At 37.7% G+C, this 23,034-nt stretch overlaps 1 protein-coding gene across 3 annotated transcripts in view; it reads left to right on the plus strand.

Annotated features, from left to right (window-relative positions):
• Positions 1–23,034, plus strand: part of DYNC2H1 (dynein cytoplasmic 2 heavy chain 1) — a 178,648-nt gene that overhangs the window by 146,021 nt on the left and 9,593 nt on the right. For all 3 annotated transcript variants that reach the window (XM_086481759.1, XM_086481761.1, XM_086481762.1), the window contains 2 exons: positions 17,679–17,788; positions 18,122–18,203. In XM_086481759.1, the coding sequence (XP_086337885.1) occupies positions 17,679–17,788; positions 18,122–18,203 (192 nt within the window). The remainder of the gene's footprint in view (positions 1–17,678; positions 17,789–18,121; positions 18,204–23,034) is intronic.

Genomic DNA, 23,034 nt, shown 5'->3' on the forward strand with positions numbered 1-23,034 from the left:
CTGTGAACATTAGCATTGATTGTCAGATTCAGAAGGAAGGTTTGAGGGGCACATGATTTCTAGGTATTACTTTTTCTAAAGAATCTATCAAATGAATGTTTCCAAAGTATTAATAAGGTTCTTCTTATGCAAACTATTTATTTTTTGGCTAATGCTTACTTTTTCTTTATCCTTTCCTTCACAAAAAGGCTCAAATTATAAACAATAAAGTGTAAATATATATAGCAACAAGTGACAATGCATGTTCAGATGTTATTAGGTCATATCACTAGAGTTGCACTTAGTTCCTTCTGTCTTTTGACTGACTGTTATAGTCATTATTATTAAAAAAGCATAATTTGTGGCTCAATCAGCAGTGTTCATAATCATCAAGAGTACCTTGCAGTTTGTGAGTTCTACCTTTATTTGGTTGTGGCCAAACCACATGCCATTTTCCTTACTTACATATTTTTTTTTTTTAAACGGAAGCCTGAGGTTAGAGTTCAAGATTCTGTGTGGAGTGCACCTCCCATACAAAGTGGAGGTAATGTGGCAGAGTGTAACAGGAATGAATTAGTGTTAACAGTAACCAGGCATCTTAAAAAAGTTTTTATTTCCATATATTACTCAGTAAACTATTGACAAATCTGCTACATTATATTACCATGATAGTAATCTTCCTTGCTCATTGTTCAAACTGCTGACAAAGTTGTACATTTGCTTTACTCAGTTTTATGAAAGTTATTGTGAAGAAATAATTTACAATTCTAACCACTTACTTACTGTAAGAGAGGGACAGATAATTAAGGCAGAGCTTTACAGTAGATATTTAACTGTATCCATAAGCAGGAAATTGTGTTATTTTTTTTGTTAGTGACGATAGAAAGTAGTTACAGATGACCAGATACTGGTTCTTATATTTTTTTACATGCGTTTTTCAATGTCAAAAATGTAATACAGTTGTATTTGAAGCAATTCTTAATACTACATTATAAGTCTCCTTTGCTTCTCAAGCTTCTAGTCAGATCACATCTGAAATACAATTTCTATGTTTTTATTTTCGTACGTATTTTACCAAAAAAATGTTGATTGTTTCTAATTATGCATTTCAGTTGAATCGTCTTTTTCCTTAAATGTGATTCCAATTCACATTTGTGGTTATCACACCAAGATTTTAATTAGACTTGATAATTTTTTATTTAACTTTCCTTTTTTGTGACTTTTCATTATTGATTTTATACATGTAATTTATCATTAGTTAACTCTAGATTTAGCATTCAGAAATTCAATAGAGGCTTCAGTAAAGATTTTCTCATAACTCTGAAAATTATCTTCAGATTTGTATTTCAATTAAGGTCATATTTTGGATTGGTTTAGTTTCATATGACCAACTCCATAATCATGTTTTTTTGATAGTTACTGATACCTCCCTCTGTTCCATTCACTATAAGATACTGAATTCTGCCTTCACTGTTTGAGGCAAGTTTGATTTAGGTATTTTTCAAGAGGAAAATAGAAGAGATTGAAACATTGAAGTTGTACTGAAAGCTTGCATCTACTAAGGATGCAGTAAGTCTTTACTTAGGTTATTAGTTAAAGGCTGCCTTGTCAAGATGTTTGGTGCCACTACAGAAAACAGTAAAAGCAACTGCTTTGTTACAAACATTTAATGGGGATGGGGACGAACCCAAAATATAGGCCAGATGGTAGAATAATTATAGCAGAATTTATAGAAGTGTAAAGATGTTCTGAGAGCATTACACAACAACAGACAGAAAAAACAACAGTTGTTGTATTTCTCAGGTCTGAATTCACTTGGGAAAAACAGAAAAAGAAAAAGGAAATCTGCCTTCTTAAAGTGTGAACAAATCAGTATATGCAAAATGCAATAGAGCCAAGTTTTGCTGCATGTCATGTTGTGGTGATAGAGCTGATGGAAATGTTTTTTCTTCCCATGTGAAAGTTCTGATATTTGGATCGTAGCTTTTGCTTTTAATTGTAACAGAAATTCTGTGTATTGAACATTCTTTGAAGATGAAGAGTTCTGAATACTTTCAATTAGCAATGCTGACGCTGAACTTCACAATATCATATTTCAGCTTGTCTGTCTACAGTGATTTATTTGCTATCAGCATTATGATATGAAGCTTATGAATCATCATAGATCTTTGTGTTGGTTGTAATTCTTGGTCCTTATACTCCCAGCTTCCTCATGGTGGCATCTTAAATGAGTTCCATGGTTTCCCTTTCTCATGGTACATGATTATAGCTCAGCAATAATATACATCAGTGTACAATGGAATTTAAGTCCATCGCAGTCTGTAGATAAGTGTCTTCTCATAGTGGTGGATACCAGCAGGGGAGAAAGAGACCCAGAACTACAGCTATTAAGAGGCAAATCAGCAGCCCAGGCAAATGTCAGATGAATATCAACATTGAAAAAATGTTTCAGATAACAAATTGGAACTTAGCTTTTGTTTCCACAAGAACTAAATCGAAAGCTTAATTTTGGTGCTTCCAAAAAAACACCCCTCTTATTCCAACAAGACCTTATATTTTAAATGAAAATATTTATTTCATTCTTTTGGTCTGAGCTGCTTTTAAGTCATCTGTACAAACAGTTCTTCCTTTGGATGTCTGTTTGGTCAGGCAGCTACACTGAAAATGAAGACTGTTCAGAGTCATAAACACTATTTTCAGAGTTCTAATCAAGGAAATGTTTATGAATACTGAAAGTTTTTATTTGCATAAGTTATTAAAGTTTATTTGCATAAGTTATGAACGTTTTTGTTGGAAATGTGTGTGTATCTATAGACTACTCCTAATATAGTATATAAAAAAGTTACATTTCATGTTTTGTCAAGAAACTTGTATGTATTTCTCTGGAATGCTGTTATCTTTTGTCCCCTCCCATCCTGAGTGAAATTCAGGGTAGTAATATTTAATTTCAATACTATTTTGACCCCCTAGTATACATTTTATACTATTTTACTACTTTTTTACTGTTTGAGGAAGAATGACTTTGTTTCTGTTTTGGAACCCTTACTATTCCTCCGTTTCAACAATTATGTCCCCAGAAAGGTAGGTTGGACACCCAAGGTATATGAGGCTTGAACTCTTGGAAATCTCCTGCTGAAGCTACTAGAAAATCTTCTGGGAACAGGAAGCATAGGATTCTTCCTACACACCCAAGGCACCTAGACAAAGAGGTTCAATTTTCATTCACTGATAGCAGGCAGAAAGTCTGCTTTTAGAAAGCCAAGGAAGTCAAATCCTCTCAATTTTCACTGAGTTAAAGAACTCTGAGGATCAGCCTATAAATCAGTCTTAATGCAATAGTAGATGATACACACATAAAATCTGAGAAATACAGGCTGAGCACAAATCCCAAAATAGGCATACACACAGACTGTACAGACACAGCCAACCACACACAGGCTGACAGAGGAGGACAGTAGCTTTCCAGGCAGCTGCATAAACACAGATAGCTTGTATAGCCCTATCCTGTTTCTGCAGTTCATTGCTCAAGGAAAATATCCTTCACAAGTCTCGCTGATTTTTGGTCTCTCCACTGTCTTTCTTCCAAGCCCTCAGTCTGCAGCATGCAGCTCCCAGACCTCTCATCGTCCTCCTGGCTGGTACTGCAAGAAGTTTGCTAGTGGATTCCCTTCCCTCACATAGAGAGCACACTTGCACAAAAAAAAAATAACTAAAAATAGAGCTTAAGAGGAGGATAGGACAGACTGGTGATCAGGTGCAAGGTTGGCCAAAGTGTACTGACCAGCAGCCTCCCTACATGCGACCTGCCCTTTTACACCTCTCTCTGTTTTCCCATTCTTGCTCATTCCCATCCACCTTTCCCCACCCTTGGTCTTTCCCCTAAATGTCCTATAATAAATCTTGTATAATCCCAGAATTGTCATGTGCAGTCCCCAAATTCACCCACTCAGGCACTCCATAATAAGGACTATCCCCCTTTAAGTAATCCCACTTAGTTTGCATAGAATTTTGGATTTTTTTCTAATAGATTTTGCAGCAGGGACAATAGCTTAATAGTTTGTCTTTTATGGTTTTAGGAGTAGCTGATTCAGATGGATTAGGTTGGCTGCGCTCCCCACCTTGTCATTGTTCCTCTCATCACTGTCTCTGTCTCTCTCTATTTGAACAGCTGTTACTTAGCTATCTGTACAGTGCACAATACTTCAGATTTAGTATTCTAATATTAAAGCACAAAAATTCGTTAAAATATTGTGGTTTAAATCCATCCATTCCATTACTTCAATTCAAATTTCCACCTTATTCTGAAAAATTAGCATTTTTCTGTTGCTTTTCTTGGCTTCTCCTCTTCAGCTGTCATGAATGTCAAAACAAAAATACAAATGCAGCCTAACGTTATCTGCTATGAAACTGAGCCTTAATTGACTCCCACAGCTCTCATCATGTTGCGGCATGATTTCACTTCGTTCAGAATTTATCAGCCAGGCTGTATCTTTCAAGATATTTTATCTAAGTGATAACTGCTTGGTAAAAATTGGAAATTTGCAACTACTACTATAGAAATGTAGATGTTTTCTTTGTCTCTCATGTAACAGGCAAATTTGAAGCTCTGATTGATAGATCCAGCTATTGTATCATATCCCTTTTTAATCACTGTTTCAGTTAGATTGTATTGATTAAGTAGTGGCCAGTATAGAGTAGCAGTGCTTTATGAACATACACCATCCAAACAGGAGGCCACCTGGAATATAAGATGAAAGTATCAGATTTCATGGATATCATAGGAGTTGTCCACTGAAATAAGGTCTAGTTTCCAAGGAAGCTAAAGCAGAAGCTGAAGTGGTTTTTGTGCTCAGAGAGTTTGTGTACTCTTGTGACTTACAGAAAGCTGCATTCATGCATGGGTGCCTGAGGTGGAAGGATTCCTTAAGTTTTCTTTTTTCTTTTGTGCATCAATTCAAGACTTTACTTTCCAGAGGTACTGAAATTACTATTTCTTTCCTGCAGATTACAGTGGGTTTTCACACTGAATCTGCCCACTTTGCCATTTTAAATGGAAATATTCTTTGGTTGTCAATGAGAAAGGATTATCTCAAGTTTTGGAAAAACAATTTGCTTCATACAAGGAAAAACAGTTTTTAAAAAGCAGCACTGGAAAATGAAAGATATCTCTACTTGCATTTTGTTTGGTTTCATTGTGAGTTATTGAAGCTTAATTCCAATGAAGTTTAGATGCTCTGTTAAATTGAGTCATCCACAAGTTATGGGCTTTTATATAAACAGGATTAAGTGCTTTGAAAAATAATCTGTTTCAACAGAATTCAACTCCTGTTGATTAAACTTTCAGAATTCGAAGCATGTTTTGTGCGAATGACTATTCTTTTTGAATTATTAAATCCTACCTTGTAAGCAGAAATTTGAGCAGCACCCTTTATCATACCACTAACCAGTTGTTCAGCTCTCTGATTGTAGAATATTGATTACAGAAGATGATCACTCATAAAAAGATTTTTAGAACTGTTGCATAAAAAAGAAGAAAAACCCGGGTCATTGTCTCTATGCACTTTCTGAGAAATTACCCTATTTTTTAAAGAAAATTATCTGTTTTCCTAACCTCTGATTAAATTTAAAAGAACTAGATTTAGTGTTCTGTGTTTCTTCTATGGATGCAAGTTAGTATTTATATACTTCATAAGTTACAAGAAACTGTGCCATGTAGTATATAACATTTAAAGCTGTAATTGATATACTTTGTTTAATATAATAAAATAATCAGCATTCATTGTTTTTTCTCTTTAAGCTACATGATATATTTTCACAATATAGGAAGAAATCTGAAAAGATACAGTGATAAAATATTGATAAACTGTATGTGTTTAAATTGTTAAAATTTAAAGTGTAAATTGCTCAGTTTCTAATATGTTTTTTGTTGAATCGCTTTCCTTTATCATGGACAAAGCTGTCTGCAAAAGAGAAAGCAGAGTAAAATGGATAGTCTTGTCTGACAAAAGCTCAAGCAAAAAAAGGTTAATTATAATACAAGTAGTAGAAAAGCACATTATCATTTGCATATGAAAATGGGTCTCCTTATGTTATGCTGTCATACTTTTAGTAATTTTAAATTCCATCCATTAATAAATTAGAAGGCTGCAACACATGCTAATACACCAATTTGCAGATACATTCCATCAATCTGCTTTGTGTTTATCTGGACAACTTGGTTGCACTAACTTGCTCTTCTGATCACCATTATACTGACACAAATGTTGTGTCTACTACTAATAAGCAATCTATTCAAAATCCTTTATTGGTTAATTTATAATTGTGTTTTCGTAGTCATGCGTGCATACATAGAAATAAATTTCTTAGAGTAATAAGACACCTTTGTAACTGAAAAGTAACTAGGTGTGATCATGGTTCTGTTTTGAACTGTGGATGTTTTGGTGGGAACTGACTTTGTGAAATAGTTTACAAAATATTTCGTCTCTTGATTTGAGATTTTAATTGGGCAAGATCAATGGTAACATGATATAACTGTTCCTCAAATAGCATTTGCAGATATATATTAAAAAGTAAGCCCATTCTCTAATAGAAAAATATTGCCATTCCACAAGCAAGCATCATCCCCAGTTAGCAATCTTTGTGGCTTTTCTTTGGGGGATGGCAGAAATGTAGCTGCGTGTCAACCTGTCTTTCTCTCTTTGAAGGAGATTCCGTATAGCTGAATTTGAAATGATAACATAGTTTCATATTGTACTCCTGTACAAATATAAAAGAATATTTAAAGTCTCAGAGCTGTCATCTCAAATTTAGTTTGTGAAGGGAAAGCTTCATAAGAGTAATTCTTGTCTAAATCCTTGTTTGTCTGTGGTGTGTGCAGTAGCTTTATTCTTGGGAATTCATGTTGAAATAAAGCAACTGGTGCAGGATGCAAGTGCACTCATCAACTCTGTTGTCAAAACTAGCATAAACACAGAGGCATTCTGGTTTGGGGTTTTGGAGGGTTTTTTTGGGGCTCAGTAGAGTTCTTCTTGGTGTGGTCTTTGTCTCTAAATGTTCAGCAAGGTACATAATTGAGGGAAAAAACCCATGCTAAACCTTTAGTCAAAGAAGAATTCTTAAGAGTGATAGAAAGCTTAGATACCCATTTTAGGCATGTAAGGGAAGCTTAAAGGCAGGAAGGGTAAAAATGATATCCTCATGCTCTATAGTATGTTTCCCCATGTGTTCAACTGAGTGCTATAAAAAGCAGCTTAATTAGAATGTGTGCCCTTACTTGGAGGAGAATGTGTAAGAGCACATTTGCAGGCAGTGATATTTTTATATTGTTAATTCCACATAGTCACTCTGAACTAAGAGTTATGATCTAGCGAGGAGCCTGTTCTCTACATCTGAGCTTGAGTTTCAAAACCCTCATCAGGTTTGTACTGTTGTACAGTGTTGTATGTGCTTTTCCTTTCACATACAGTGTATTTTCTTATAGATTCTCTGTAATTACAGTTTTCAGTGTCATTTTTAATATTTCATGATCCCATATGATAAATTTAATCAACTGAAATTACCTACATATCAGGCAAAATGCAGTAAATAATTTAGAACTAAACCAAATATTGTACATTATTCAGAGATGTAGATTATGAAGCTAGAAAAAGATTTATTCAATCATGTGTGTTCTTGCATTTTATTCTCATCAGACTGAGAAAGTAAAAATTGGTGGTTTGAATATATCAACAGAAGAATCTATCAAGTAAAAAATACAGTAAGACATTACTAGAATAATAAAAATAGAATTGTGCTGCTAATTAGCTGCAAATTTGTTAAAAATATGTGTCACCAGTGATATCACAATACTATAGAAATGCAAAATTGTTAATGAGGTTATTAAAGGTCAAAGGGAGTTGTTATTCCTTCCTATCCTGCACTTTTGAGGCCACATCTGAAGCACTTGTCCAGTTTTCAGCTGTTTGGTTGAAAAAAACCTTGCCCAGGTTGGCCAGAGAGGTTTGTGGAATCTCCACTTTTGGAGATATACAGAACTAGAGTAGACAATGCCCTGAGCAACCTAAACTGACATTGAGTTTGGCCCTACTTTGAGCTGAGATTGGATCAGAGGACTTTCAGAGGTCCCTTTCAATTAATGAATATGCACTTGATTTGTACTGCTTCTCTCTTAAATGTTAAATATTCAGTACTGATATAACTAGTTATATGCCCTGAAAATTTCAGATGTTTCATGTATTGCTTAGACATACATAGTGACACTTACTGAGATCAGCCAAGGAAAAACAGCACAAGTTGCATAAAGGGAAACTGATTAGACATTTGGAAGGAAAAAATCATGTTGAGGGGGGTCAGACACTGGAACAGGTGGCCCAGAGAAGGTTGTGGAATTTCTGTCATTTGAGATATTTAAAATATCATTGAACAGCCCCTGAGCAACCTACTCTAAGCTGGCCCTTCTTTGGGGGTGGGAAGTTGGACTAGAAGATCTCCAGAAGTCTTCCAACTAATTATTCTATGATTCTATGACATTGTAGGATACTTTAAATTTTCTTGCAGTAGTTATGAAAGTGATGTAAATATTATTGCTGCCAAATGTTTAATGTTATGAAAAAATATTTCTATAACAAAAATAATTTTAAAACTGAAACCATTGTCTCTAAAAAATGAAAAGAAAAATGCACTTAAGAAGAAAACGAAAAAAAGTGTGCTATTAAACAAAATGTGCAATATTTTTCCCCTGAATTTCTCCATAATGTCTGTTTCTCTGAGTTACTTCCTGAGAACAGGTTTGAATGAAGCTTCATGACATGCTGCTGCTCTTCAGCATTGTCTTAGCCCTCAAGTGTGACAGAACATCTGAAAGAGACCTGTTCTGTTGGGGTTTGCCACAATAAAAAATTTCCCTTTCTGGTTTAAAGAAAGACTTTATGGGCTTCAGATAGCTCATATACTGTACTTCAGGTACCTTCACTCTAAATGCCTTGGCTTTGCTATGTAGGAACAAACAACAACCCATACCAGCTTATTACACCAATAAAAAAACCCAAAACTTAATTAATTTCTGTGTCTACACAAAGTTATGCTTCGTTGAACAAGCCATTTGATAGTCTAAGCAGTAACCCCATGTTGCAGTGTTCTGTTGAATGAAGTGTAAGTAGCTTTAGCATGAGGCAGCATAGTGCTGGTCCCAGGATAACATGTCACAGATGTGGCCGTGCAATCATTCATATAGTTTCTTTGTTTAGACTGGGGTTGCATCAGCCACCGTTTCCATTCTATGATCTCTTTTTCCTTTTATAAAAATAGATTTCCTTCTTTACCTTTTCATTGTCTTGTATTTTGGAAATGTGCCCTACAGAGTTAAACCATTTCTGATTAGATTGCTTTAGTGTGTTTGACAAACATTGCATACATATCTGAGAGTTAGGTTAATCCCTAATACTTGCTAATAGAGGAGAGTTCTGTGACACAGGCATGGCTGGGAGATTTTCTCTGAATTTTGACAGCCTCAAGAGAGTGTGTTAACAGAAAATAAATGACTAATAAACAGTATTAAAAAAAAAAAAAAAAAAAAAAGTCTGGTGACTGTAGTCCAAGGGGTCGTTGTTTCAGAAGAGTAACAGAGGACCGTGAAGGAGTTGCTTAATGGAAAATCTCATGGGATGTTGACCAGAAAAAATGCACCAAAATAAGCAGTTCTGTTATCTCTCCTTATTGTAACATAGCCTTCATGCTGGTACTATAAAACAAATTACTGCGGCACATCCCATCATTACTAGTGCCTAATATATTCAGTATTGTGTACCACTGTTTAGTCACACTACAACCATCACAATATAGGTTTCAGCATCCCTGCTGCAGAGCTCTGCAAAAGAATTCTGTCTGAGATACTTCTGACTTTGTCTAAGGATTATGGTGAGCAATCTTGTCTGCTATCTGCAAATGAATATTATGTGTCACTGTTTTCCCTCCCCTGCAACTTCTTACCAGTGGAGGCGGGAAGCAGGACCATAATCTCTTTCAGAAGGAGAGAACACTAAAATTTCTTTGAATATTTCCCCCCTTTTCTCTGCACATGTTGTAGTTCTACCAAGGAATAGTGCCAGCTTTTACAGTTCCTTACCCAGTTATACTCTACAAAACTGCAAATTCAACCTAGCACCTAGTAGCTGATGTATTTACTTGTGGAGAAAGAAAAGTATAGAAGGCATGAAGTGTAAGAGTATTGTCTAACTGGATTCTGTGTTTAGTGATTATATAGGAAATATCTGACAGTAGATTATTTTTGGCATACATCATTCATGAACTTGTCAGTATGATGTTACAGTTCTTATGCAGCATCATCATTCTGGTATCATTAAATGTAGGAATCAGCAATTAATGGAAAGTTAAGTTCCTGTTTTGATAAAAATAAATTAATACAGTAACTGAAATGAGACCACATTTGTAGTGCTTCCCTCAGCTATGCCATAGAATCATAGAATGCATTGGGTGGGAAGGGACCTCTAAAGGTCGTCTAGTCCAATTCCCCCACAATAACCAGGGACATCTCTAACTAGGTCAGGTTGCTCAGAGCCCCATCAAGCCTGACCTTGAATGTCTCCAGGGATGAGTCTTCCACTGCCTCTCTGGGCAACCTGTTCCAGTGATCCACCTCCCTCATACTAAAGAACTTTTTGCTAATGTCCAACCTAAATCTACCCTTTTCTAGTTTAAAACCATTACCCCTTGTCCTATCGCTACAAACCTTTGTGAACAGTTCTTCCCCTGCCTTCTTACAGGCCCCTTTCAGGTATTGGAAGATCACTATGAGGTGCCCCCAGAGCCTTCTCTTCTACAGGCTGAACACCCCCAACTCTCTCAGCCTGTCTTCACAGGAGAGGTGCTCTAGCTCTCTGATCATTTTTGTGGCCCTCCTCTGGACATGCTTCAACAGGTCCATGTCCTTCTTGTGTTGGGAGCTCCAGAGCTGGACGCAGTACTCCAGGTGAGGTCTCATCAGGGCAGAGTAGAGGGGCAGGATCACCTCTCTCGACCTGCTGGCCACACTTCTCTTGATGCAGCCCAGGATGTGATTGCGCACTGGTGGCTCATGTCCAGCTTTTCATTGACCAGTACCCCCAAGTCTTTTTCCACAGGGCTGCTCTCTAGCATGTCTTCTCCCAGCCTGTATTGATACCAGCAGTTGCCCGAGCCCACGTGCAGGACCCTGCACTTGGCCTTGTTGAACCTCATGAGGTTCACCTGGGCCCATCTCTCCAGCCTGTCCAGGTCCCTCTGCATGGCATCCCATCCCTCTGGCATATCAACTGCACCACCCAGCTTGGTGTCATCAGCAAACTTGCTGAGGGTGCACTCAATGCCACTGCCAGTATCATTAATGAAGATATTAAACAACACTGGTCCCTGTACAGACCACTGAGGGACATCACTTGTCACCATTTTCCATCTGGACATCGAGCCATTGCCCAGTAATCTTTGGATACGAACATCCAGCCAATTCCTTATCCACTGAACAGTCCATCCATCGAACCTGTATCTTGCCAACTTAGAGAGAAGGGTGTTGTGGGGGACCATGTCAAAGGCCTTGCAGAAGTCCACATAGATGACAACCATAGCTTTTCCCATGTCCACTGATGCAGTCACTCCATTGTAGAAAGCCATTAGGTTGGTCAGGCAGGACTTGCCCCTAGTAAAGCCATGCTGACTGTCCTGAATCACCTCCCTGTCCTCCATATGCCTTAGCAGAGCTTCTGGGAGGATCTGTTTCATGATCTTCCCAGGCACAGAGGTGAGGCTGACAGGTCGGTAGTTCCCAGGCTCCTCCTTTTTACCCTTTTTAAAAATGGGTGTAATGTTTCCTTTTTTTCCAGTCACTAGGGACTTCACCTGACTGCCATGACTTTTCAAATATCATGGAGAGTGGCTTGGCAACTGCATCAGCCAATTCCCTCAGGATTCTGGGATGCATCTCATCAGGTCCCATGGACTTGTGTATGTTCAGGTTCCTCAGATGGTCACAAACCTTCTCTTCACTTAAGGTGGGAGGGACTTTGTCTCCCTGGTCCCCGTCTTGTGGGCCATTAACGTGACAGCTGTGAGGAGAGACGTTGCCAGTGAAAACTGAGGCAAAAAATGTTGTTGAGAACCTCAGCCTTCTCCTTGTCTATTGTTCCTAGTTCACCGTTGCTGTTCATCAGAGGGGGTACACTTTCTTTGACTTTCCTTTTCTGGTTTACATACCTGTAGAAGCCCTTCTTGTTTTTCTTTGCATCCCTTGCCAAGTTCAGCTCCAGCCGCACCTTGGCCTTCCTGACCTCATCCCTACACATCCAGGCAATGTCCCTATGACCTGGACGGCTACATGTTTCCGTGGGAGTTCTGCCTGTGTTCCCACGTCCATTCTGGCGAGCGTAGAAATCTCTGCCTTCCGCCAGGCAGAGACCATGGCTGAGCTCTGCTCACTGTCCCACATGCCCTGCTCGTGCTAAAAGGCGAAAGCACTTACAGCAAGAAGGTTGGCTGCTTCGCTCTTCGCCAACTGACACATCTGCTTCCGGCACATCATTAGCTAGCGTGTTGATGCTAATGGACTCAGAATTTTTATGCTCTAATACTGTGCAATTGAGTTAATATTCAGACTTCCTGAATAAACAAAGAGTTTCTGAGGCATGTCAAACTGAAATAAAGAAATAGTAGCATTTTATTTAAATCACTAACCTGCAGTTTTGGTCTGCATGCTCTAAAATAAAATAAAAAAATTAAAAAGAAAAGAAAATAAAGGAATACTATTTTAAAACAAAAATAAGGCTCCAAGTTAAATTCCTGTGTGATTTACCGTTTGAAAGATAGTATGTGCCAACACCTTATCCTATACTTGAAATACTGCAGTATTCACATGTTTGTTTAATGAAAGATAACTAGCTCAAGAATACTAGCCCAAGGATTTCACATACAAAAAAAATTACAAGGGAGTAAATTGTTGTATGCCAGTTGCCCCTGAGAAGCTACGCATTACCCCCTTTGTGCTCAACGTCAGAAAAATACCTCTGTTTCATTTCTTTGGAGTGCAATACAATTAATCCTGCTGGCATTTACTGCAGAATGCCAACGCTTAGGAGCAGACCCATGGAACAGCCTCTGCACTGTGAGGAAAATAGGACTCTAGCTTAACTGCCTGATTGACCTTTGCTTAATCTAAACTCTGGTTAACTGAATACTAGCAGTGCTACTCACCATCATCTGCTCTCAGACTTATCCAAAGTCCTCCATTTTTTTTTCCTTAGGAACTTTGAATCCCTCTAAAACTAGTGGAAAAGCAGAGTTCCACTCTGGTTTTTGGCTATGCATATTCATATAACACTGAATACAATTTTTCATCTAGACACAGAAATTAAATCGCTTCTGTAGTGATTTATATAATTTTCTCGTTCAATAAAAGTTCTCTACAGGGACCACACCAACAGAAAAATACCATAGAAGAGAATACATTTGGAGTGAATTAAAACAGGTGAAAGAAAAGTACTTGATTCATTGTAGAGGAGTTCTGTGATCCTGAAGTTGTATAAATGATAATGTGAAAATCTGGCAGTCTCTTTATTCCTCCCACTGTTCAATATGAGGGGCTCAGTTTGCTCTGGGATTATAGCAGATAAGGAAGGCTTCTTTCTGAAAATGGAATAGGTGTTTCTTGGATGTTGAGATACATGAAAAAATATTATCTGAACCACCTGAGACCACACTTTGAGATTAATTGTTGTAAAAAAATAATAAAAAGTCCTTTTATTATACCAAACAACCTCACATTAATTGAAGTTTTGAAATATCCTGCTAGGAATTGCTTTGCAAGCATTTTGTGTATGGCTGATAAGTTTTGTTATTATATATATAATCATCATATGCTAAATTAATCTATCATGGACAGTTCAAATTTAAATTTCTGGTTTCATTCTAATAAGAAACATTCAGGAAGTATTGAATGAATGAAATATCGAAATAATGAAATAATGAAACTGTTATAAAAGTATATGATAGATTGTTTTATTTGATTTTGTCATATAAATCTTTTCAGGGTCAGGATATTTGGACTAGTAAACCACATTATTGGTATAATAGAAATTATTGATATAATGTGAATTTATTTTTAAAAATAACTTACACACCATTTCAGCTTTCTTATGACTTTTCCAAGATATTGTAACTGCCATATCTAACCAAAGATGTATCATTAATTCATACAATGAAAGCTGCTTTTAGTGAGTTTAGATCTTGACTATTAACTGTTTTGAAGAACGAATTCTGAATTGCAGCAAACCTGTTAAAGACCATATTCTGGGAGGTAGGAATGAGGGAACAGTCACGAGAGCATAGGTATTGGCCTGAGCCAGAAAAAGACAAGTAGCTAGATGTTACGCCATCTTGGGGCTGATGGTAGCCTTCTCACTGTAATCCAGCTGGCACATGACAAGTGCATGGATTGTTTTGGTCTAGCTCTCTGTAAGAATCGGGACCATTGAACTTCATGTTTGTCTCAAACTTTGTATCTCAGTGGTTTTGAAGAGGAAGTAGAGACTTGAGTCATCATAGCAACGGCGCACTGCCTTAAGGCTGGAAGCAGCTTCTTAGAAGAACACCTGTTTTGTATGACTTCAGGCTAGACGGCAGGGGTTCTTGGAAGACCCCTGGTTTTGAGGGCTTTGGGCTAGACAACATGGCTTCTTGGAAATATTTGTTCGTTGCTACGCTGTAACAGCTAAAGGCGTGTTTTGGCTTATGCGCTAAAGCTCGCAAGCTGTGTAATGGAGGTTGCATAGACTGCTGGCTTGTGATGGGCATGTGAAAGCAGCATGCCGCTGTTGGATTGGGTCTCGCCGCTTGATCGCAGCACATCACCGTCAGATTGTCCTGAGACTATAAAAAAAGACTCTTGACAGCCTCTTGGGAGCCTGTCTGGACTGGACCATCACTCGACAGAAAAGGCCACCTGATTGGAACGGCAGGACACTGCAGATCCCCTGTGGTGACTATTGTTGGGTGCTCTTCCTCTCTCTCTCTCTTTTTCTCTCTCTTTCTCTCTCTCTTTCTCACTTTCTTTCTAAATAAACTTTTGTAGTGGTATTTACAATATATGGCCTTGTTTATGCCTTAATCTCTCGGCGGGTATTTGAATCAGCAGCACCGGTAAGAGTCTACCTCTTCCAGGCTGTAATGCTGTCAGGAAAGACAAAACTTTCTACTGAGTTGGTGATGGAAGAAAGCCCTTCAGACTGAAATACTACATGGTCATCCAAGATCAATTAGAAGTCAAACAACTTTGCATCACTTTGACAAATAAAATCAGTGTATGTTTTTGTGGGAGTTGGGATAGAAGAGGGAAATGAAGATATTCTAGCTAATCTGTTACAGGATTTCTGCTTTTTGAGAAACATCATGTCAGTCTTTCTACAGCTTAGCTTAAACTTCTTTTCCTTCAAGACCTGATCTCTTCCAAGCGTTGTGGCAGTGGCAGTGGATGTACTAGTGACAAATGATCCATTTAATGGTGGTGCTGTCTTTTGAGACTGTAGCACTTCGCTAACTTGCTGCCATGTGGTTATATAAGACGAAAAGAAGAATAAGCATAAGGACATGTAAAATACTTTTTATTATAATTTTTATTGTGTTTAAATCTTAAATTATTTATTGGACAGCTGTGAATGAGCTATGTCTTCAGCTTAATGTAGAGCAGTACAAGCAATTACAAACTTTGCTTTTATGATCTAATGAAAGTTTTTGTTATTGTTTATTTCCTAGTGCTACTTAATTATATGACTTCAGAATTAATATCACCCATACTGGTCTTTTAATTGGATGGAATATAAGCATCTATGTTCCTGACAGTGTTTCTCTTGAGCAGTTACATTAAAGTTTATTTGATGACAGCAATAGAATCATTATATTAAATACAAGTTGAAGTGATTGTGTCTACTTTTATTACACAAAACAATTCCTAAAATCTGTCCTAGCCAGAATGCAGAAATACTGCTATATGATAAAAGAGATTGTTATATAAAGTCATTAAAAGACTCATGCAGACAAGAGTCATTAACTGTGTACAATTAGCTAATGAAAATGGAAAGCGAAAATCTCCTAACTGATTCATAATCATTTGGGTTGAGGGCTCATAATCAGTGATGTGACAGATAAAAAGATCACTGATTAAATGTTTGAACATGGTGGAAACATTATGGAGATGTGTCTGACACACTGACAAAATAAAATAAAATTCACTAAGTGATATTTACTCGTATTTTGAATGATTTTTTCACTTCCAGGATGCTTCTATGGCATTATTTGTCTGTCGGCAGTTCAAAGAACACAGTAAAGTACTTTCTGAATAAGGTGTGGATGTCTGGAAGGTGCATTGTGTAATGAGAGTGTAGCTTCCAAGATTTTTTAGTCAGTGACTGGAGTTATTTCTTAATCTTGTAGCAGTTGGTATTTAGAGAGAAGCATGGTTTGTCTTCTTCCCTGTTTAGTGATAGCATATAGAATCTTAGTCTCTGGTTATTTTTTGGCTTAGTATTAAACATTACTCTTTCTGTGTGGAAGCATTTGACTCGCAATCACTTATAGAATATGTTATACAGTAACTTGACATTTATACTACAGTACTATAGTCAAGACTGTGACTATACCATGTAAAGAAGTTGTACCAAAGATATACAGCATAGAAGTTTCAAAACACAGGATTTTGAGTGTGGACTGTTGCATGACCAGTCAAGTACCTAGATAACTGCTCTGAAGATAACAAATACTTTTAGTCTAGGATTGTTAGTGTTTTGAAGCTCAAACTCAGAAGTCACTACTTAAGATACATGGCTTATCAAGATTGTAAGGTGCAATGTGTTTCTCTTTTCTCATGTTGGCACATAGTGCATTGTGTTGATGAGAAGGTCCCAGCTTGCTGCTCCTAGTAACAGGCTTCATAGCTGCATATAAGACAGAGTGAAAGAAGTGTGAAGTAGGTTGGGGCATGTGTACTGTAAGGATCTTTGAGACCAGTTATTCCCCCCACATCTATTAGTTTCATTTATAACCAAATATAATAGAGGCCAGTTTTTGTCTTACCAAAAATTCTGTGGATTCATGTCTCAAACTAATACACTAAAAATGGAAGCATCAACCTAAGACTAAGAGATATTTTCAAAAAAAATGTTGGGATGTATTTACAAAAGCTCTTACTGCAGATTGAAAACCAAATGTTTCTTGAATTTAATATGCAATTTACACAGAAGAAGGATCTTAAAGCTTACTTGAAGGGAATTATTTGCCTAAACTTAGTAAAGCAAAGGCGGTAATGACAGCCATAAACCCTCCTGTTAGTAAAGGTGAAATAGGGTTTCAACAGAATTATAGAAGCTTGATAAAAGTTTCATTGTACAGAGCTGCACTGTACAAAGAATGGGACAGAATTTTCTTTAGAATGGATGAGTCCCATTACACATAAACTGTTGGTTTTCTTTATACGTTTAAGTGGTGTTAATCTCTGTTTAACAGTTTGAAATAATTTAAGTTTATATTAATCTTTGAGGTTAGAGTATATTTACACAATCATTTTTCATTAATCGTAGTAATTGACAAACCCCCGTTAAGTCAAAGTGTTGAAAAATCAGGCAATAACTTCAGGATTCTTTGTTTTCCTTTCCCCCCTCTTTTAGAATTGGGTAGAAAAAGCAGAGAAACAGAAACTACTGTCAGACACCCTTGACCTTTCAGAGCTCTTTCATCCAGACACATTTCTCAATGCCTTACGCCAGGAAACTGCAAGGTGAGGGAAATGTAATCTACCTATTTGTGCTATTGTGCCATTGTTCCGTATGCATGAAGTTGGTTCTTTCATTTTCAGGATAGAGATCCAACAAATTATGTCAATTGCTGTCATTAGTCATCTTATTTTTGTCACTTGTACTGAAGTAGAATAGTTACTTGTTAAATGCTGATTTTTTTTTTTTTTTTTAGATTGAATTAAAAATGTATTTTTCTTCAATGTAAGACTGAGCATGATATGGTACATGTTGAAAATACATTGGTTTTGGTTTTTAATTTAATCTGCTGTTGTTAAATATCTCTAAGTTTTACTGTATATATATTTTCCTTGCAGAGTAATGAGTTGTTCAGTGGACAGCCTTAAATTTACAGCATCATGGAAAGGGCGAATACAGGAAGGCAAACTCCAAGTTAAGGTATTCTGCTGGGATGTTTTACTAGATTTTCTGAGGGTGTTTTATTAGCATAGTCCAAGTCATCCATCCATAAACTTTCTGGAAAACTGAGGTACTGTAAATACATTGGCGTACCTGAGATACAAAGGCCAATTAATGGTATACAGATACAAAAATGGTAGTGCAAAAATTCCGCAGAAACAGGAGAAGGATAGCAGTTATCTTTCTACCCCTCCCTAGTCATGGTGCTTATTTAAAATTTTAAACGTGAAATTTAAAAGTTAAACTTATTCTTGCTCCATTCTATTCAGCCACCTCTTAGATAAAAATTGAAGCTGCAATTCCATTAGTTAATATCTAACTGTTGTCCAGAAAGCAGTTGTCCAGAATGACTTGTGGCATGTAGCAGGAGGAAATATACATGTAAATCTACCTGTAAGTCTAAGGCCATGTGTTAGCATTTGTTGAATCACTGAAAAGAGACTTCTAAGGAAGTAAACAAACCAGAGTAAACTATGCTATGACTAGCTTTTGATATGATAAAGACCCAACAGTTTTTTAATGGACGTTTAGGGCTACAGTCAGCAGCTGTAAAGTCACTACTGATTGCTTAGACAGCAAAGTAGAGATGAATCCTCAAATGGTTTAGTTTAGCTTCTTAAAATTTCAAGTGGCACTGCCACTTTGGCTGAATCCAGATCTCTTTGCACCTGTTTTGTGCTTAATTTTGTAAGGAATTCACAAGATAAATTTTCTATGCTATGTCTTCCAGCAGGTATGTTGGTCTCATGATAATGCTGCACATCTCAAAGTGCTGTGTTCAGCACAGAGCACAGCACTTAAAACTACATTCTGACAGAAACACGGGTGAATAATGCAGAGCACTCACCACATGACTATGTACTGACATGCAGCTAGAGCAGAGAGATTGCTAGACTAGGAGAAAGAAAGCAAGTGGCAGGGCGCCGTCTCTAGCCTGATAATGCAGGCAGACAAGGCTGTGGGAGATGTTAGTGTTCTGGATTGGAGCTGACGCTATCTAAAATTATTAATACGGAATGTGTAAGTATTCATATTCCTACAATATTAATAGATTGTAAGGCCAAAAAAGATAACTGTAATCGTCCACCTTGACCTTTGTATAATACAGTCTTTTGAACTTTGTTCAATTAATTCTCATTGGAACTAGAGAATGTGATTTAGAAAATTATTCAATCTTGGTATTTAAATAAAAATAATGGTTGCCTGCTTCATTTAATGAGAAGCAGATGCGACTCTAGAACCTGGAAATAAATAAACCAAAGGACTTCTCGAGCAATTGGGTTCCCTGGGATAAACCCGGGATATGATAAACCTCAGGGCCTGCAAATCACGTGTTCAGAGGTTCCAGATTCAGCCAAGATTTCTAAGTCCACAGCAGTGAGCCAAAAGTGTTTCACATCTCAGACCGCTTGTTCTAGTAGGCTAACAGCTGCAGATCCTAGAAGCCTGAACTTATTCAAAACCATCCTACCATCTTTGAGAAATGTCAGAAGTCAATGTCAAATACCCGAACTCCATGTATGAATAATGTTATCTAAATATTTTCATATGCTAAAAAATATTACAATCTTTTACTGTTGCTAGATTGAAATAGCTGCTTGGAAACTAAAGAATTCATGGGTAATTAGAGTCGAGAGTTTTATAACAACACTCTGGTTAGGTGTATGGAAGCTTATAATTCTTTGTTATGTGCAGATTTATGTGGTAGATTTTCTGATAATATTAATTAGAATACAGTGTTAGCAGTCACTGTTATATGTAGATAAAAAGGTTAACATATATCCTTTACTGCTTCACAAGAATGAGTCTTATGTTCTAAGAGGAATCAAAAATAAAAAGAGAATTTTATTTAAGAGTAAATTCTCTGCCTCAGAAATAGTAGAAGCAGTTAGGTGAGCGGTTATTTTTAACAAAAGATAAGAATCCTGTCAAGTTTAGACACTTAATTTGAATATTGCTCAGTAACAGCAATATTCAGTGACTCTGTATTAGGGTCTTCACTGCTCCATTGAATCGTTAATGTACAGAAAGGCTTTGGAACCCTTTGCTGTGCTGTATATTTAGATTCCATTCCATGAGTCCTTCCTTGTGCCCATGGAGAACTGAGGAGTGAATTTCACATTAGTAAAGCTAAATACCACATGGACTGTAACTAGGGCATAAAAATATCAGTGATTCAGAAAAATCATCAGCTAAAATGTGTCTTGTTTGATAAGGAACCTCTGGATTGCACGTTAAGCTTGGTTCACATGAGCAATATGAATTTCTATACTGGTAAATTAATGTTGTATCTGCACTTTCAAGAATGCAGGCTAACCTTATAGAATGGGGAGCTATTTTGAGTGGAGACTCAAAGAAAATTTCAGTCAGCAGAGTAGGTAAGTCTTAACACATGTGGTGAGGTAGCTGGCACCCTGTTTTACCCTATCTGACTTTAGATACCTCAATCAGAAACTGGAGTTTACCAGCCTCATTTTTTCAATAGAGACAGACATGCACCAATTCAGATTTTTAAATAAATTAAACAGCTTTCAGGAGATACTGGTCTTTCTCCACTGACAGGAGAAAAACTGCAGTTGCTATGGTCCTAACATAGTACTCTTGGTCAATTGCCTGAAGGTAAAAGGTGGTTTGTTTTTTTTTTTTTTTTCAAAACCAGTCACATTTTGGAAGTTTAAATAAACAGGTATCATGGAGACATAGAGTTTAGGAAAGAGTTAATTAAAGATTTTCCAGACTTTATGCAAAAAATAGGTTAAGTTTATACAATGCTGTTATGAATACCAATTATCTACTTGATTAAAGATGATATCATCATTGTATAAAAGCACCAGTGCTGATAAGAAGTTCTCTTTCTATTGTGTAATACACAAATAGAAAATCTTATGTGGGAGTGAAATAGAAGAAAACTAATCACAACAGAATGTTGTAAAAACAAAGTGTAAAATGTTAGCAAAAAAAGTAACGTCTAATTTTGCTGGCTTAGGCTACACATGATCCAGTTAAATACATACAATCCTTAGTGAACTGTGCCACTACAAGTTTGACATTGTGTATCTCAGCCTTATACATAACTGTTACTTCCTCATTGGATATCCTTCTGTCTGCAGATAAGGCTACCAAGAAATTTTTACCATTTAAAAATTCAGTACATGAGCAAAAGGAGATCTGTTTCCTTTTCAGCTGGGTGCACAATAAGATAACTGAAATAAATGTAAACTGTTTCTTGGCATCCTTTTGTGTATGCATCTATGAATGTATTTAGTTAATATTATACATACATAGACAAGCTTTTGTATCTGCACAAATACCTTTTGTCTGTTCCCTTTGAAATTTTCATTTTGCTGTGGTCAGAACCTACCTGATGATACAGCTTTTTATCTATAAGATAAACACAGACATATCCAATCCTGCTGTTTTCCTCCCCGTTGTTGACTTTCAGGTTATATTCATAGAATCATAGAATTATAGAATGGTTTGGGATGGAAAAGACCTCGAAGATCATCTACTTCCAACCCCCCTGCCATGGGCAGGGACACCTCCCACCAGACCAGGTTGCTCAAAGCCCCATCCAACCTGGCCTTGAACACTGCCAGGGAGGGGGCAGCCACAGCTTCTCTGGGCAGCCTGTTCCAGTGTCTCACCACCCTCATCATAAAAAATTTCTTCCTTATGTCCAATCTAAATCTCCCCTCTTTCAGTTTTAAACCATTACCCCTCATCATATCACAGCACTCCCTGATAAAGAGTCCATCCCCACCTTTCCTCTAGGCCCCTTTAAGTACTGGAAGGCCACTATCAGGTCTCCCCAGAGCCTTCTCTTTTCCAGGCTGGACAACAATAGAATCATTAGACTGGAAAAGACTTTTAAGATCGCCAATTCCAATTGTAAACCCAACACCCCCATGCCCACTAAACCATGTCCTGGAGTGCCATATCTGCACCTTTTTTGAGCACCTCCAGGGATGGTGACTCCACCACTTCCCTGGGCAGCCTGTTCCAATGCTTGACCATTCTTTCAGTAAAGAAATTTTTCCAATGTCCAATCTAAACCTATCCTTGTGCAACTTGAGGCCATTTCCTCTTGTCCTATCACTTGTTACTTGGGAGAAGAGACCAACCCCCACCTCACTACAACCTCTTTTCAGGTAGTTGTAGACAGCGACCAGGCCTCACCTCAGCCTCCTCTTCTCCAGGCTAAACAAACCCAGTTCCCTCAGCCGCTCCTCACCAGACCTGTTCTCCAGACCCTTCACCAGCTTCATTGCCCTTCTCTGGACACACTCCAGCACCTCAATGTCTTTCTTGCAGTGAGGGGCCCAAAACTGCACACAGGGTTTGAGGTGCGGCATCACCAGTGCTGAGTACAGGGGCACGATCCCTTTCCTACTCCTGCTGGCCACACTATTGCTGATACAGGCCAGGATGCTCTTGGCCTTCTTGGCCACCTGGGCACACTGCTGGCTCAAGTTCAGCCGGCTGTCGACCAGCACCCCCAGGTCCTTTTCTGCTGAGCAGCTTTCCAGCCACTCATCCCCAAGCCTGTAGTGCTGCTTGGAGTTGTTGCGACCGAACCCCAGCTCTCCCAGTTCATCCTTGTAGGAGAGGTGCTCCAGCCCCCGATTATCTTTGTGGCCTCTTCGGGACCCACTCAAGAAGGTCCATGTCTTTGTTATGCTTGGGGCCCTAGAGCTGAACACAGTACTGCGGGTGGGGGTCTCACCAGAGCAGAGTAGAGGGGGAGAATCACCTTCCTCGACTGGCCATGCTTCTTTTCATGCAGCCCAGGCTATGGTTGGCCTTCTGGGCT

This window comes from Leptosomus discolor, chromosome 1 (assembly GCF_034619465.1).
Source record: "Leptosomus discolor isolate bLepDis1 chromosome 1, bLepDis1.hap2, whole genome shotgun sequence".
In the NCBI taxonomy this organism is placed as follows: domain Eukaryota; kingdom Metazoa; phylum Chordata; class Aves; order Leptosomiformes; family Leptosomidae; genus Leptosomus; species Leptosomus discolor.